The 14425-nt window shown below is 34.3% G+C and overlaps 1 protein-coding gene and 1 non-coding gene across 4 annotated transcripts; both read left to right on the forward strand.

The window, feature by feature from the left end:
- The first annotated feature begins 163 nt into the window (after nucleotides 1-163).
- LOC123702412 (serine hydrolase-like protein 2) lies at nucleotides 164-12210 on the forward strand. 3 transcript variants are annotated; one of them, XM_045650160.1, is made up of 9 exons: nucleotides 165-411; nucleotides 482-593; nucleotides 686-788; nucleotides 3030-3146; nucleotides 4100-4252; nucleotides 5294-5396; nucleotides 6749-6836; nucleotides 8418-8515; nucleotides 10508-12210. In XM_045650160.1, exons 3-9 carry the CDS (start codon nucleotides 731-733, stop codon nucleotides 10815-10817), a joined length of 927 nt encoding a protein of 308 aa, XP_045506116.1. In that variant the 5' UTR covers nucleotides 165-411; nucleotides 482-593; nucleotides 686-730; the 3' UTR covers nucleotides 10818-12210. The 3 variants fall into 3 exon arrangements, with proteins under 3 accessions (XP_045506117.1, XP_045506116.1, XP_045506115.1); XM_045650161.1 differs by lacking the exon at nucleotides 482-593 and having other exon boundaries at nucleotides 164-411; XM_045650159.1 differs by lacking the exon at nucleotides 165-411 and having other exon boundaries at nucleotides 422-593.
- Nucleotides 9882-9955, forward strand: Trnai-aau. The gene has a single exon. It is a non-coding gene; the product is annotated as a tRNA-Ile (tRNA).
- Nucleotides 12211-14425: the final 2215 nt, after the last annotated feature.

The raw sequence follows: 14425 nt of genomic DNA on the forward strand, positions 1-14425 counted from the left end.
TGGATGTTTCTTATCTTCATTAAGTGACGTATTTTAATAAAAAACAAAAGGTATATTAATATATTTTGCAACTCACCACAATTATGTAGGTATTATGGCACACATACAACTAGGTAGGTACCTACCTAATTAATTATTCGTTTTTTGACGTGAAGATCGTTTTTTGACTTGAATTATAGTAGTGAGTAAAAAAAACAGCACCGAATTTTTTAAATGCTTTCCAAGTTCATGGGTTCATGAAACGAGTCATGAAAATATTATGATAAGGAAACGTCACATTTAATTACCTCTTGAAAACAAATACATTGAACGAAGTGTGAATAGCTTTTTTACTAATTTCAGTGGAAAAACCATTTATAAACTTTTAAACTTCACCAATCCAATTTTTGAACGTCACTTTTCATACCTGTGGTATGTTGCTGTGGTAGGTACCTACGCTCGTAAATCAGATCATATCTCTTTTCAGTTTTCAATATTGCAGGACGCAGGTGCGATTGCAGGACGAAGGTTGCATTGAAAATTAATTTCAGTACTTACTCCATAAAATTATTTAGCAATTTCGATTCTTCCTTAAAATATTTCGATATTTTGAGGTAATACGGTCATATTAGTTCAAATTCGTTGTATTTTAACATTGTTTTGGCAATTTTCGTGCAATAAAGTGTTTTAATTCGGCCTTGCATAGGTATTGATCCACTGGGAAGACACTAAATTGGGCGTATTCCGGTAAATGATGGCGTTGGTAGAAAAGGAATGGTTCATCGAAGCTCCATGGGGCAAGATTTGCAGTGAGTATTCATTTTATTGAGCTAACAAACTTGCAAATTATAATTATAATTAATAAACTTACTGTTTTTTTTTTGCGCAAAGAAAAAACAAAATCTCGAACAAAGTCCAATCACTGTTTAAAGTGTGAATTGAATATTGAATTTTATACAATTAATTGTTTAGCTATGTTAAAATTATCATTTTAGGCAATTCCTTTCTTTTCTCTATTAGATGTTGAAATTTCTGCCTTCCTATAAACTTGTTATAGTTAATTTGTAGTTGTTTATGAACATATTTTTTACAAATTTAGTTTTTTCTTTATAAGTCTTGCGAATCAAAATAGGCGCTTGACGTCGAGTTGCGGAGAAATGCCCGTCTATTATTATTATAAGTCTTGCGAATTTCTATATCTATAACATATAATACTGTTTAGTATTATCTTGCAAAATGTGTGCGAAGTACATATTACTTTGATTATGACCTTTGCGCTGATTTTTAAATAATTTGTGTTTTATCCAATGTATTGCAACTACCGTGGGTGTACGCCGATTTCAATTTTGAGCGGGGCTCATGAAATTTTTACAATTTCTCAGGATAATAGCTACAACCTTATATTGTAACCTTTATCCAGCACTAGAACAGTCTTAATAAGAAAAATAAGTAGAACCTATATAAATTCATGGTAAAAAAACAAGTTCTTTAGAAACAAGCTTTTATACAAGTGACTTGGCCGAGGGCCATATTGGTTTAGAGCAACATCACATAAGTTTTTCAGTTCATTAAGAAGTTGTCCACATGGACAAAATCATATCTACACTAATATTATAAAGCTGAAGAGTTTGTTTGTTTGAACGCACTTATCTCGGGAACTACTTGTCTGATTTGAAAAATTCTTTCAGTGTTAGATAGCTAGATAGATCACGCTAAGACCAACAGGAGCGGAGCAATGCGGGTGAAAACGCGGGGAACAGCTAGTATTGAATATAGATATAACATTGGGCTCTTGAAGCATCATAATAACTGCTTTATCATTTTATTGTGTCAATAAATTTAATTTATTTTTGTGAATTTCTACTGCCACAGAAGAATATGAAATACACAATAAGACTGAACTCTAAGCTGCTCCGCGCGATTTCACCAGCTTGGCTCCACTCCTGTTGGTCTTAGCGTAATTATATATAGCCTATAGCCTTCCTCGATAAACACCGAAAGAATTTTTTAACAACTTGTTGATCAACTTTTGTTGAAAAATGAATATGGGGCTTAATATAGATAAGTTGATGCAAAGATTGCACTATTTTATCATACAAGAACTTTGAACGGGAAAACATTTGAATAATTGATTAGATAATGTTCTGTTTATTCACAATAATTGACAGGAATGTTAGGAGGAAATTGTGAAGTACTCTTGAATAGAAGGATATTATTAACACTGTACCTATATCAAGTAAATGGGAGTTACAAAATTATAGAATAACATTACTACATTTTTGACAAAATATCATGATATTTTAAATGCTTTTATTAACTTACAACTCAATTTTGAAGCAATTTTTCTTTAACCGATTGAGCTGAAATCTAATATTCTAATATGTATTATAAAGCTGAAGAGTTTGTTTGTTTGAACGCGCTAATCTCAGGAACTACTGGTCCGATTTGAAAAATTCTTTATGTGTTTATCGAGGAAGGCTATAGGCTATATATCATTACGCTTAGACCAATAGGAGTGGAGCCACGCGGGTGAAACCGTGAAGCGCAGTTAGTGTTATATACATGTTCAGTTTGGATGAAAATGCCTAATTAACCGTGTGACGTCATTCCAAATCGAACATGGCGGCATATCCAATTATTTTTAATCCGCTCCTATAACGTGGGTATCAAATGAAAGGACTTGCTAAAAATAACTCAAAAATATATGTGAGTTCTTAATCAATATCGCGGAGTAAGTCACTTAAATAACAGCTTATTCTTGGGGTTCCGAACCAAAAAGGAATGAACGGAAAGTTTTTAGGATCACTTTGTTGTTCGTCTGTCAAAAAGAAAGTGCACGAGTTCGACTCGCTCTTAGCCATTTATTTAGGCGCGTTGAGAGTAATTATTAACGTCGCGTCATGGCAATACCGTCACGCCATGGAGTAAGGCGACGATCTTGGTATCTTTGAATCTTGCCAAAGAATTCTTCTGACAAGTGTGCTGGGCACACACGCTCTTTTTTTTTCTTACTACTAGCTAGAAGAGCTAATGCTGTATTTAATTTGCAGTCGTAGCGTGGGGCAACTGCCTCGACCCGCCCGTGCTTCTCTGCCACGGCATCATAGACTCGGCCGCGTCTTTCAGGCCCCTGGTGAAGCTGTTGCCTAAGAACTTCTATTACATAGGTAAGTCTATAGGTATTATAATAGGTATTTTTCTTTAGTCAATAGGTAAGTTGATATTCTGGGTTTTTGGGCTACATATAACGTTTTGTATGATGTATATATTTTTTCATTCTGATTTCTCATTTGGTTAGACGTGCGGATAAAAACTGTAAAAGAAATGTGCATGATTTCCAACATTATTGGCATGCCATGTCTCTCCGTGGGCCGTGACCACACTCGTTGTAGCGTTCAAAACGTTCAATAATATAATGAACTAGTGTTCCGCCTCAGTGATTAAAGAGGAATACCATCCTCTTTAATCACTCTTTCAATTAAAAAAAAAATTTGATATCTGTTGCGTAATTTTAAAGATGTAAGCATGTAGATACAGACGATGGAAAGCTACTTTGTTTTATACTATGTAGTGATAAAAAGCGTTTACAACGCTTTAATTTCTAGATAGACAGATACATTTCGCACCGCATTTACAGCAATGGTTACTCATTAAACTGCATTTATCGTTAAATAACGATAAAATACTATACGTGCATTTCACCAAGTTTTTAAATTCAGCCGTGGAGCTACCCGGCAACGGCCGCTCGGACCCGTTCCCGCGCGGCGTCGTGTTCTCATCGCACGACTTATGTACATTGTGATTCATGCCTGACCGTAGAACCAGTAATTTGTGTGTTTAAAGATCTAAACTATAAAATACACTTCCATTGAGAGGTAAAAATACCAATTATAAATAACTAGCTTTCCACCCGCGGCATCGCCCGCGCAGTCAAAGAAAAACCCGCATAGTTTCCGTTCCCGTGGGACTTCCGGGATAAAACCTATCCTATGTCCTTTCTCGGGTATCAAAATATATACCAAATTTCATGCAAATTGGTTCAGTAGTTAAGGCGTGATTGAGTAACAGACATACAGACAGAGTTACTTTCGCATTTATAATATTAGTATGGATATAACAGCCGTGGAGTTGCCCGGCAACGGGCGCTCGGACAAGTTCCCGCGCGGCGTCGTGCTCTCGTCGCACGACTTCGTGTACGCGCTGCACGTGGTCGTGCGCCACTTCAGGTGGGAGACGTTCGCTATGATCACGCACTCGTTCGGCGCAGCTATCGGTAAGTGGGGGGCAAAAAACATTTAAGAGCTAGCGCGCAAGAGCAACTTTTGTCTCCGCAACTATTTTGTCTCTCCCATCAACTCTATGGGGAGTTGCGTCGCTACGTGCGCGCACTTTCTTACTAGCCCATAGAGTTGATGGGAGAGACAAAATAGTTGCGGAGACAAAAGTTGCTCTTGCGCGCTAGCTCTAAGAGCGAAGAAAATGTCACACAGACAAACAAACAGACACACACACACACAGATAAAGCAATCGTTCGGCACTGCTATTGGTAAGGAGAGGAGAGAATACACAGAAGAATAAAAGAATACATAGATGTACAAAGGCATAACACACATACACACACACGACAACCGTTCTTTGTTGCTGTCTTCTTTAGTGAATACTACATAGTTACATACACACACAACAAATAATAATACAAAACAATAGAAAAAAACAACTCTTTTTTTTTTGCAAAATATGGCTGATTTTTTTGGTATGAGAATGTTTTTCTATGTATGTTTTTACAACAGTTGTTTTCAAAACAGCTATGATTTTCTTACCCCAAAAAGCAACTTTTTTACATTTGTTTGTCACTAAAAACAACTTTTTTACTTTTAAACATCACTAAAAACTTCATAATTTTATTGTAATTTCAAAGAGAAAGGCCGTAACAATATGAAGAATACAAATTCCTTTTTTGTGAATTAGAAATCTCTAAAATACGCAAGACTTTTCTTGCAACCCACTTTTAATCAATTATTATAACACATATTTGGTTGACTGACCGGTTGGCTGGGTTGGTAGTGACCCTGCCTTCCAAGCCAGAAGTTGTGGGTTCGATTCCCATCCGGGGCAAATGTTTGTGTGATGAACATAGATGTTTGCTGTGTATCTGGGTGTTGATTATCTATATAAGTATTTATTTAAAATTAAAATGTTTGTTTATCAGCCATCTGGTTGTACACAAGCGAAAGCTTAGTATGGGATCATATCGTGGCGTGTGTGAAAATTGTCCTGCAATTTATTTATTTATTTATAATATATTTGTTTGCAGGGAGATTCTACAATCTCTGCTATCCGGGCAAAATCACTAAAGTGGTCGACATCGAGCCGATTGCCGGCAGGATTCCCGTGCCAACTGAGGAGTTCAAGATGTGGTAAGATATCTTAGAAATACCTTGTAGTCCCTAATAATAAATATTATAAATCCACAGTAGTCTCTACTAATATTATAAAAAAAACTTGAGAGGTGTCAAGGGACACCCGGATGGAACGAAGGTACTAAAATATCATTTTTTATTAATTGCAGTTTCGAGATAATAAGACAATTTTGTAATAAAACAGCGCTGACATATTTTTTTGGGGATAGGGCCGTGGGTTATGTCGGATTCCTACCGACCAAAACCCCACTGTATTCCATCAAGCCGCATCAACGACGGGGCCACGGGTATAGGTAGATTTCGTCCGTGACCCCATCAGCAGATAAGCCGTTTGTCCCGGTAAATATTAGAAAACGACTATGACTGCACATTCTGTAGGTTTCATACTTTAAGTCTATTATAATTTTTTTTTAGCTTGATACTGCAATTAATTAAAAAAAATGTTTTTTTTTTAAATTCATTAAAAATGTCCTGTCCAGGATTTTCCCAGTAAACCCATTTTTAATACATTTTTTAATAGACTAAATTTATTATAAATTTGGTCTCATTCTATTATCACGCCGGTGAAGGTCGACTTATGTTCGGATCTTCTACTATCAGGCCTGCTTTCTACGAGAGAGAGACAGACAGAGAAACACGCGCACTCCGCACGGCTTACAACTATAGCAAATTTTCGTTACAACTTTTGGTCTGATTTCCGCGTAACGCGTGATAAGAATCTTCGTTCCAAAAATATCAACTCTTCTAGACCGCGCCCTTGGCACAGTGGTTAACGAGCGTAGAACTGAGGAGTACTGGGTTCGATTCCCGGTGATATCGCGGTATGGCAAGACACAGAAGGCTCATCGCCTACTTGTTCGTAAAGAAAGTCGATCAGTGAAACAAATGTATGCATAATGCATCTGCCTCTTACCCCACTAGGGGATATGGGACTTCACTTTTAAGACAACTAAAAAAAGAAGTCTATTATCTCCTTCAAACAAATCTATTCGGATTATAAAAAAAGAGTGTGTGTACTTATGTACACGCGTTAGAAGTTATACTTCTTTGGCGTATGGAAAAAAATACTAGAATATACAACTTGAACATAGTTATCAATTTTCATACCACCTAGAACTAACTTCATGCTGTTAAATTTAGGTGTCGGTGTGCGCGCGCATCGTAACAATTCACTCTCATCATTTTTCTCAATCGCGCCAAAAGAAGTATAACTTCAATAAAATAAATACCTCATATATTCTGTCTCTTTCTCTCGTACACAAATACAATATAGCCATCTCCCTATATATGCTAAATAATGTTCTGTCTCCCTCACTCGTACACATATACAATATAGCTATCTCGCTCAGGTTCAAGTCCAACTACGTGGACTACTTCGAGAACTACACGTACTACAACATGGCGAAGCAGAACATGAAGAAGTTCCCGAAGGAGCAGGTAAATGTCGTGACCTTAATTTTTCACAAATTTGTTGAGTACGTATATTAGATTTTATTGCAACAATACACAATGTAGAAATTTAAAAGCGATTTATTTATAACTAGCTTTCCACCCGCGGCTACGCCCGCGCAGTCAAAGAAAAACCCGCATAGTTCCCGTTCCCGTGGGATTTCCGGAATAAAACCTATACTATGTCCCGGGGTAAAAAGTAGCCTATGTCCTTTCTCGGGTATCAAAATATCTCTATACCAAATTTCATGCAAATTGGTTCAGTAGTTAAGGCGTGATTGAGTAACAGACAGACAGACAGAGTTACTTTCGCATTTAAATTATTAGTATGGATAATTATTGCGTAAAATCAAACACAAGAAAATACTTATACACAAATTTACAATGATAAACAAACTAGCTTTCCGCCCGCGGCTTCGCCCGCGTTTTGAAAGAAAAACCCGCATAGTTCCTGTTCCCGTGGGATTTCCGGGATGAAACCTATCCTATGTGTTAATCCAAGTTACCCTCTATATGTGTGCTAAATATCATTGTAATCGGTTCAATAGTATTTGCGTGAAAGAGTAACAAACACACACACACACATCTACTACTTTGTCTTCTTTTTATGAATTTTTGGACAGGACTTTCGACAGGACTTTTTCATGAGAAAAAAAAATATTTTGAGCCCAGTCGATGTTCGACCGTCGAATTGTAAAGTATTTATGTATTTATATACTAACTTCCGCCCGCGACTCCGTCCGCGCGGATGTCGGTCTTCGCGTGGCTGGTTTATTTCTCCATTTTGAGTAACTCTCACAATGACATCTTATAAATATCTATTGGACCCAATACGGCTAGGCCTATAATAATACGCAACGTGTGTTCGCGGTTCTGCAGAACAACGTCTATGGATAAAACTGAAAAATTAAGATTAATTTTTTTTCTACGTATTTTTCCAGGATAAAAAGTATCATATTTTACGCCCAGGATAATAAGGTATAATTATACCAAGTTTCATCGAAATTGAACCGTTAGTTTTCACGTGATGTCTTCACATACAGACAGACAGACAGACAAACATTTTTTTAATCACATATTTGGGTTTGGTATCGATCCAGTAACACCCCCTGCTATTTATTTCTTCAATATTTTCAATGTACACAGATTTATTATATGTATAGATTACTAGCTTTCCATCCGCGGCTTCATCCGCGCAGTCAAAGAAAAACCCGCATAGTTCCCGTTCCCGTGGGATTTCCGGGATACAACCTTTGCCAACCAAGCCTATGTCCTTTCTCGGGTATCAAAATATCTCTATACCAAATTTCATGCAAATTGGTTCAGTAGTTAAGGCGTGATTGAGTAACAAACAGACAGAGTTACTTTCGCATTTATAATATTAGTATGGATATAAAAATGAAACCCGGCTGAACCGATTTCGATAATTCTTTTTTATTAAGTATATTCCTTGAAGTACGAAAACGTAAATAGGTATGTACCACGGGCGAAGCCGGGGCGGACCGCTAATAGTAAATAAAATAAATAAAAAAATATAGATAATAAATAAGTTATTTTGTACAATTCCAGGCGATCAAGAAGTTGATGAAAAGTCGCATGATGACCAGACAGAACGCTGAAGCCACTCTTGAGAGGATGACGGAGCCAGCTGGGAATGGGTATCTCAGGTAACCATACATAATTCTCAAAAATTATCTTCTCCATAGATACTGCTTTCCGGATCGGTGATAAATGTTAAAAATATGTAATGACGATTCGAAAGTGCTTCTAAAGGAAGTCTAATTGAATTAGTTTGAGTTTAATAAAATCGTAGGAATGTCAAACTCAAAACTGTTCATTGAATATTTAATAATAACAAGTGATAACTGCGTTAAAAACAACCGACTTCAAACTTGCACTTGCAACATTTACAAATACAGACAAAAATGCTCATAAAATAAAAACTACTGGGCCTATCCGAATAAAATTTTTATGGGACCAATTCAACACCATCCCGCATCGAACAAAAAAAGAATCACGTAAATCGGTTCAAAAACCTCGGAGTAATCGGTGTACATACATAAAAAAAAAATGTTGTGTGGTTTTATGAAACCACGGTAAAAGCGAAACTTTTTTTCACACTATTGACATTTAACTAAAAATTATCGTATTTGTACGATAATTATCGTACGTATCGTGCGTCACGCGACATGCGCTACACAGACCAAAAAGTTTGAGACGATGTAATAAAAGTTTCACTTAAAAAAAAAAAACATACCGGCCGAATTGATAACCTCCTCCTCTTCTTGAAGTCGGTTAAAAAATTCTTAGTGTATTCTTCAAATCGACACAAATATTGTAAAGATATTGTTAATTTCTCGTAAAAATATTTGCTCTTAATTGTAATCATAATGGTTCATGGAATAGAACATTCTTATTCTAATTACAGACTTTATAGTAGAGCCATTTTAATAGGCAACATTTGACAGTTCAACAAAATTCAACAACGTAACCTAGTAACGACGACATAGAATAACATGATATTTCGTTTTGTTAGAACTGCACATTTGCTTAACTTTTTTAAATTACGATTACTTACATATTTATAATAATAATGACCAATACAAGTAATTTTAAGATTTCATTTTACTGATTAACCATTCTAAACATAATAAACAATTTCTGAATTGAAGAACTGACGTCGCTACAATTTTGTGTCAATAAACCTTTTTTCTTTTTAAATACCAGAGATGTTACTCTAAAAATCGAAATCTGACATCTAGAATCGAATGCATTGATTACTTGTGAATAAAAATCATCATAAATTAATAAATTCGATTGACAAATGTTTCAAATCCGTATCGATTAATTCACTTTAATCGATGTTTTTATGCAAGTTACATCTCTTCGAAGATAAAATTGATAGACGTCAAATGTTGCCTATTAAAATGGCTCGACTATAGACTCTAAAGTCTGTAATTGATGACATGAATGTTTAAAGTTTAGACAATTAGAATCCAGTCCGTAAATGCTTATTTCAAGCATTCGAATATCGGCCCATTAGCTCAGTTGGTTAGAGCGTCGTGCTAATAACGCGAAGGTCGCGGGTTCGATCCCCTCATGGGCCATTATTAATCTTTTATATTTTTTTTACTTATATTTGTGGCAAATTTTTTTTTAAGAAATATTATTATATATTTTTCAATAATTATTTATTATAGATTTTACCAATTTTAAATGTATTCATTTGTAAAATATTTTTTCTTTTTAACAGCTTCAGATTTGCTTATAATATCAAACATTGTAGTATTCTATTTTGTGAATACTGTTTTTAATTACATACTTACACTAGCTCTTTGCCCCGGCTTCGCTAGGGTTGCTAATTTTTTGTTTGTTTTGAAAAAAAATCAGTAATTAACTTATTTATTAATATTATTCCAAAAATAGTACCTACTTTCTTAGTGCCTATCCTACTATCATACTAATATTATAAATCCCAAAGTTTGTATGTCTGTTTGCCACGCAAAAACTGCTAAACCTAATTTTTATGAAATTTGACACACATAGGATTTATAGTTTTTATGCTGAAAATCCCAAGGGAAAGAGAACTATGCGGGTTTTCCTTGGAGTACGCGGACGAAAAGTTAGTTTTAAAATTTTAAATTTTTTTTTCTTCACAGATACACCTACGACCAGCGCATGAAGCTGGTCTCGAGTCCACCGCTAAGCCCGGAGCACATACAAAAACTCTACACTAGCATCGCCACCCCGACTCTGTCCATCATGGCCAAGGACACAGTCAACAAGGGCGGCTACAAACATCTACCCTTCCTGGAGGACGAAACCGCCTTCCCCAATGGGAATTACCGGGTGAGGTATGTTAAGGGCGGCCATGATGTGCATTTGAACGATCCGGGGGTTGTAGCGCCGTTTGTTACGCAGTTCTTGCTGTTTGGTTTGGAGGGGGTGGGGGGGAAGGCTAAATTGTAAAGCGGTTGGGTTTTTCCCATCGAGTATGGAAGTTATTTTTTCACCCTAATTATTTTTTGATAATTTATTTGAATGAGGAAGTTTAAGTTTTTTTTGTTGATCTTTTAACGTTTTACCCCCTTGTAATTAATTGAATTTGGGTTTTTATCCTTTCTATCCCCTTTTTACCCTTTTATGAATTAAAATTGTTAAGTAAAAGTCAAATGTGAAGATTATTTTTTCTCCTTTTAAAGTTTTACATCCGTATACTTTGAAATTATTGTAATGTATTTTTTGCCCTTTTTTGTACCCCACCCTCTTATTTATTGTCATTGTTAAGAGGAAGTCAATCTCCCTTGTATGTTATATCACCTATTGGGTTGTTTTTGGGTATTTAGCCACCCTCTTGTCAATTAATTTTTTTTAGTTGAATCCAAACATTTAAGATTTTTTCTCCATTTAATGTTAAATGAATTAGAATATTAGTTTTTTCCACATTTTGTGTATTACATTTTGTGAATCTTCCCCTCGAAGGGAGAATCAAATTTATACGTATTTACTTTGTCTTTCCTCCTTTTAAACTACCCTATTTTCCCAATTTCATACTTTAACATTATCTGTATTTATCACTTTCTCTGTATGTTATACCTTGTCAATAGTTTAAACTGTATGATAAATGTTTACACTATCTTTCCCCCTTTCACCCCGTTATGAAATAATCTTGTTAATTTAAATTCTACCTTCCTTCTATCTTTAATACTTCCTATTTACGTAAATTGCAAACGGGGGGATCTTCAAACTGTCTTTTGTACAATAACAATGTAAAAACACCTACCTATATTGTAATGTTTTTTTTTAACGTACAAGACAATTTTTTTTACAAAATAAAACTCGCCTTTGGTTGAAGTTATAACTAATACAGATTAGAAATCCCCCTTTTTTAATTTTTTTTAATATCATCGAAATGTAATGCATTTAACTCATTTAACAATGATATTGTAAGTAAAAAGATGTAGGTTATTAGCGCTCCGAAAGTGGCATCCAATGTGGCTAATTAGCTACATTTTGCTTCAGTTTTCGTTCACGATAGTTGAATCACGTCATCTCACTTTGACGTCTAATCGTGTGCGATTTTTAAACGACTTCATAAAAAAGGAGGAGGTTATCAATTCGGCCGGTGTATTTCTTTTTGAAGATGTTGTGTTCGTAACCTATATACACCTTTTTACTTGTAATATCTTTGTTTTTATTGTTCAATTATGCGGGTATTTGTAAAATTGTTTCTACTTTATTTCTATTTCGATATTCTATTAACAATTAATTAATGCATTTCTTGCTATGGAAATCATTCCGTTTTTATTATAATTTGGGTAAGGAACCATAGTTAAATTGTCATTAATTTTATTATATTTTTCATAAACAACGAAAAATAATTGTTTTTATTTTTCATGCGGTTCTCAAAAGAAAATAAAAGCACTTGTGTTCTGAAATGGATTTTTTGACAAAAATTAAAAAAAAAAAATTACATGGTTTTTTAACAAAAAGTATTACAAAACCTAACATATCCTACGTGTATTATAAATATAGATTTCATAAGTTTGTGTAAATGATGGCGAAACGGCTAAACCTTTTTGGATGAAATAAATTATTTTTATAGATTTTTTTTCTATTTTTCATACTGAATAATATTATTTTTTGTCAAAACTTGGGTAACTATGGTTTCTCTACTTGATAACTTAATGTAAAATTATTATTTAAAAGGCATTTATTGGACTTAGAATATAGGAGTTTTGTAAATTAGTTAATTATATACAGGGTGGGTTTAAAAAAACCCATTCTGTACATTTATTTACGTGTTTTTTGTTAAATGGTCAGCAGATTAAAAAAATATCGGACCTTTAACATCAATTTTTTTTGCAATAATGTTAAAAGGTGGCAAAAAATTAAATATATTTTTTTAGTTTAAATGAAATTAAAATTTAAAATACAATTTGCTCAAATAAGGTATTAAATATTGTTTTGTTATATAATAAAAAATATACCAAAAACGTTTTATTAAATTCGATATCACAAATATGCTGACCATTTTAGATTAGGTACAGGTCGCGTCAAGTAAAAAGAACGCTGACTGATGGCTGCGCATTGGCGATTTATCGTCTTAGGTGTTATGAGGTGGTTATAAGAATAACAAATAGGTAATTGCGAAGCCACGATTCGCGAGCCTAGTTCAAAGTAAAATAATCGGCACATAGCTTTCGTGCAAAACTCGATCCATGCGCAAACACACCCCATCACTTTCATCAAGCGTTCTTTTTACGTGACGCGTACTACTACTAAATTTCTGTTGAAATTTTTTTACGTTGGACTAGGGTAAAAAGAATGCGGGTAGATAGATATATTTTAATTTAATTCGTATAATACACATACTAGTTTGAATATTTAAAAATTTAATATTTCCTATGTTTAAGTAGGTTTTTTTAATGATTCTATGATTTGTTTTAAAATTGAAAAAAATTGTATGATTCTGTATTTCTTGATTAAAAAAAAAATTATCGCGTTAGAATCTGTGGAATTAAATTCCAAACGACCAAAATTCTGGTTGTTTTGTTGTTAATTTAGAGCTAGCGCGCAAGAGCAACTTTTGTCTCCGCAACTATTTTTAACCGACTTCAAAAAAAGGAGGAGGTTATCAATTCGGCCGGTATGTATGTACACCGATTACTCCGAGGTTTCTGAACCGATTTACGTGATTCTTTTTTTGTTCGATGCAGGGTGGTGTCGAATTGGTCCCATACAAATTTTATTCGGATACGCCCAGTGGTTTTTGTTTTATGAGCATTTTTGTCTGTATTTGTCAATGTTGCAAGTGCAAGTTTGAAGTCGGTTGTTTTTAACGCAGTTATCACTTGTGTCTCTCCCACCAACTCTATGGGCTAGTAAGAAAGTGCGCGCACGTAGCGACGCAACTCCCCATAGAGTTGATGGGAGAGACTAAATAGTTGCGGAGACAAAAGTTGCTCTTGCGCGCTAGCTCTTAAAAATATTCATTTTTTTAGTTTTAAGCATTTTTTATACTTAGAATTTTTTAAATTTATTTATTAAGTGGTTAAGGAATGTGAAATGTGATGCGGTTTGCAGGGTTGAATTTTATTCTTTTTAAATATAAAATTTTTTGTTGATTTGTTTTTTTTTTATTTATTTATCTATTTATAAGCTGTCAACGGTTACATTCATGGTGGTTAGATTTAAGTGCCAATATAATCGATACATTTAAAATATAGTTGTAAAACATGGCTGTCGATCTGACATCTCGCCGTAAGCATGGTGTTACCAAATAGGCTAATCTGATTTGGCATTTTATCAGTGTTGCTGTTTTACTATTTTTTTATTGATTTTTATTCTACATTCTACACTAATAGGCTATTTGAGCCTAGGTTGGACCTAGTTAAAAAAATATTTTTTTTTATTATTATTAAATATATTGCTGTAATAAACTTCTTTTACCTTTCTATATTAAAAAAAAATTATTATTTTTTTAATATTGAAAGGTAATTTACGTTCTAACTTACACGCGAAAAACAGTTAACTGTTATTTAGACACTATAAAAATTTATTATTTCTGTCTCATT

This window comes from Colias croceus, chromosome 23 (genome assembly GCF_905220415.1).
Source record: "Colias croceus chromosome 23, ilColCroc2.1".
Classification (NCBI taxonomy): Eukaryota; Metazoa; Arthropoda; class Insecta; order Lepidoptera; family Pieridae; genus Colias; species Colias croceus.

Excerpts from the sequence above, each read along its gene's own strand:
- LOC123702412 (XM_045650161.1), top strand. The coding sequence starts at position 731 with ATGATGGCGTTGGTAGAAAAGGAATGGTTCATCGAAGCTCCATGGGGC. Across the intron at positions 789-3,029 it reads TCCATGGGGCAAGATTTGCA|TCGTAGCGTGGGGCAACTGC; the intron begins GTGAGTATTCAT and ends TTTAATTTGCAG. Across the intron at positions 3,147-4,099 it reads TAAGAACTTCTATTACATAG|CCGTGGAGTTGCCCGGCAAC; the intron begins GTAAGTCTATAG and ends TGGATATAACAG.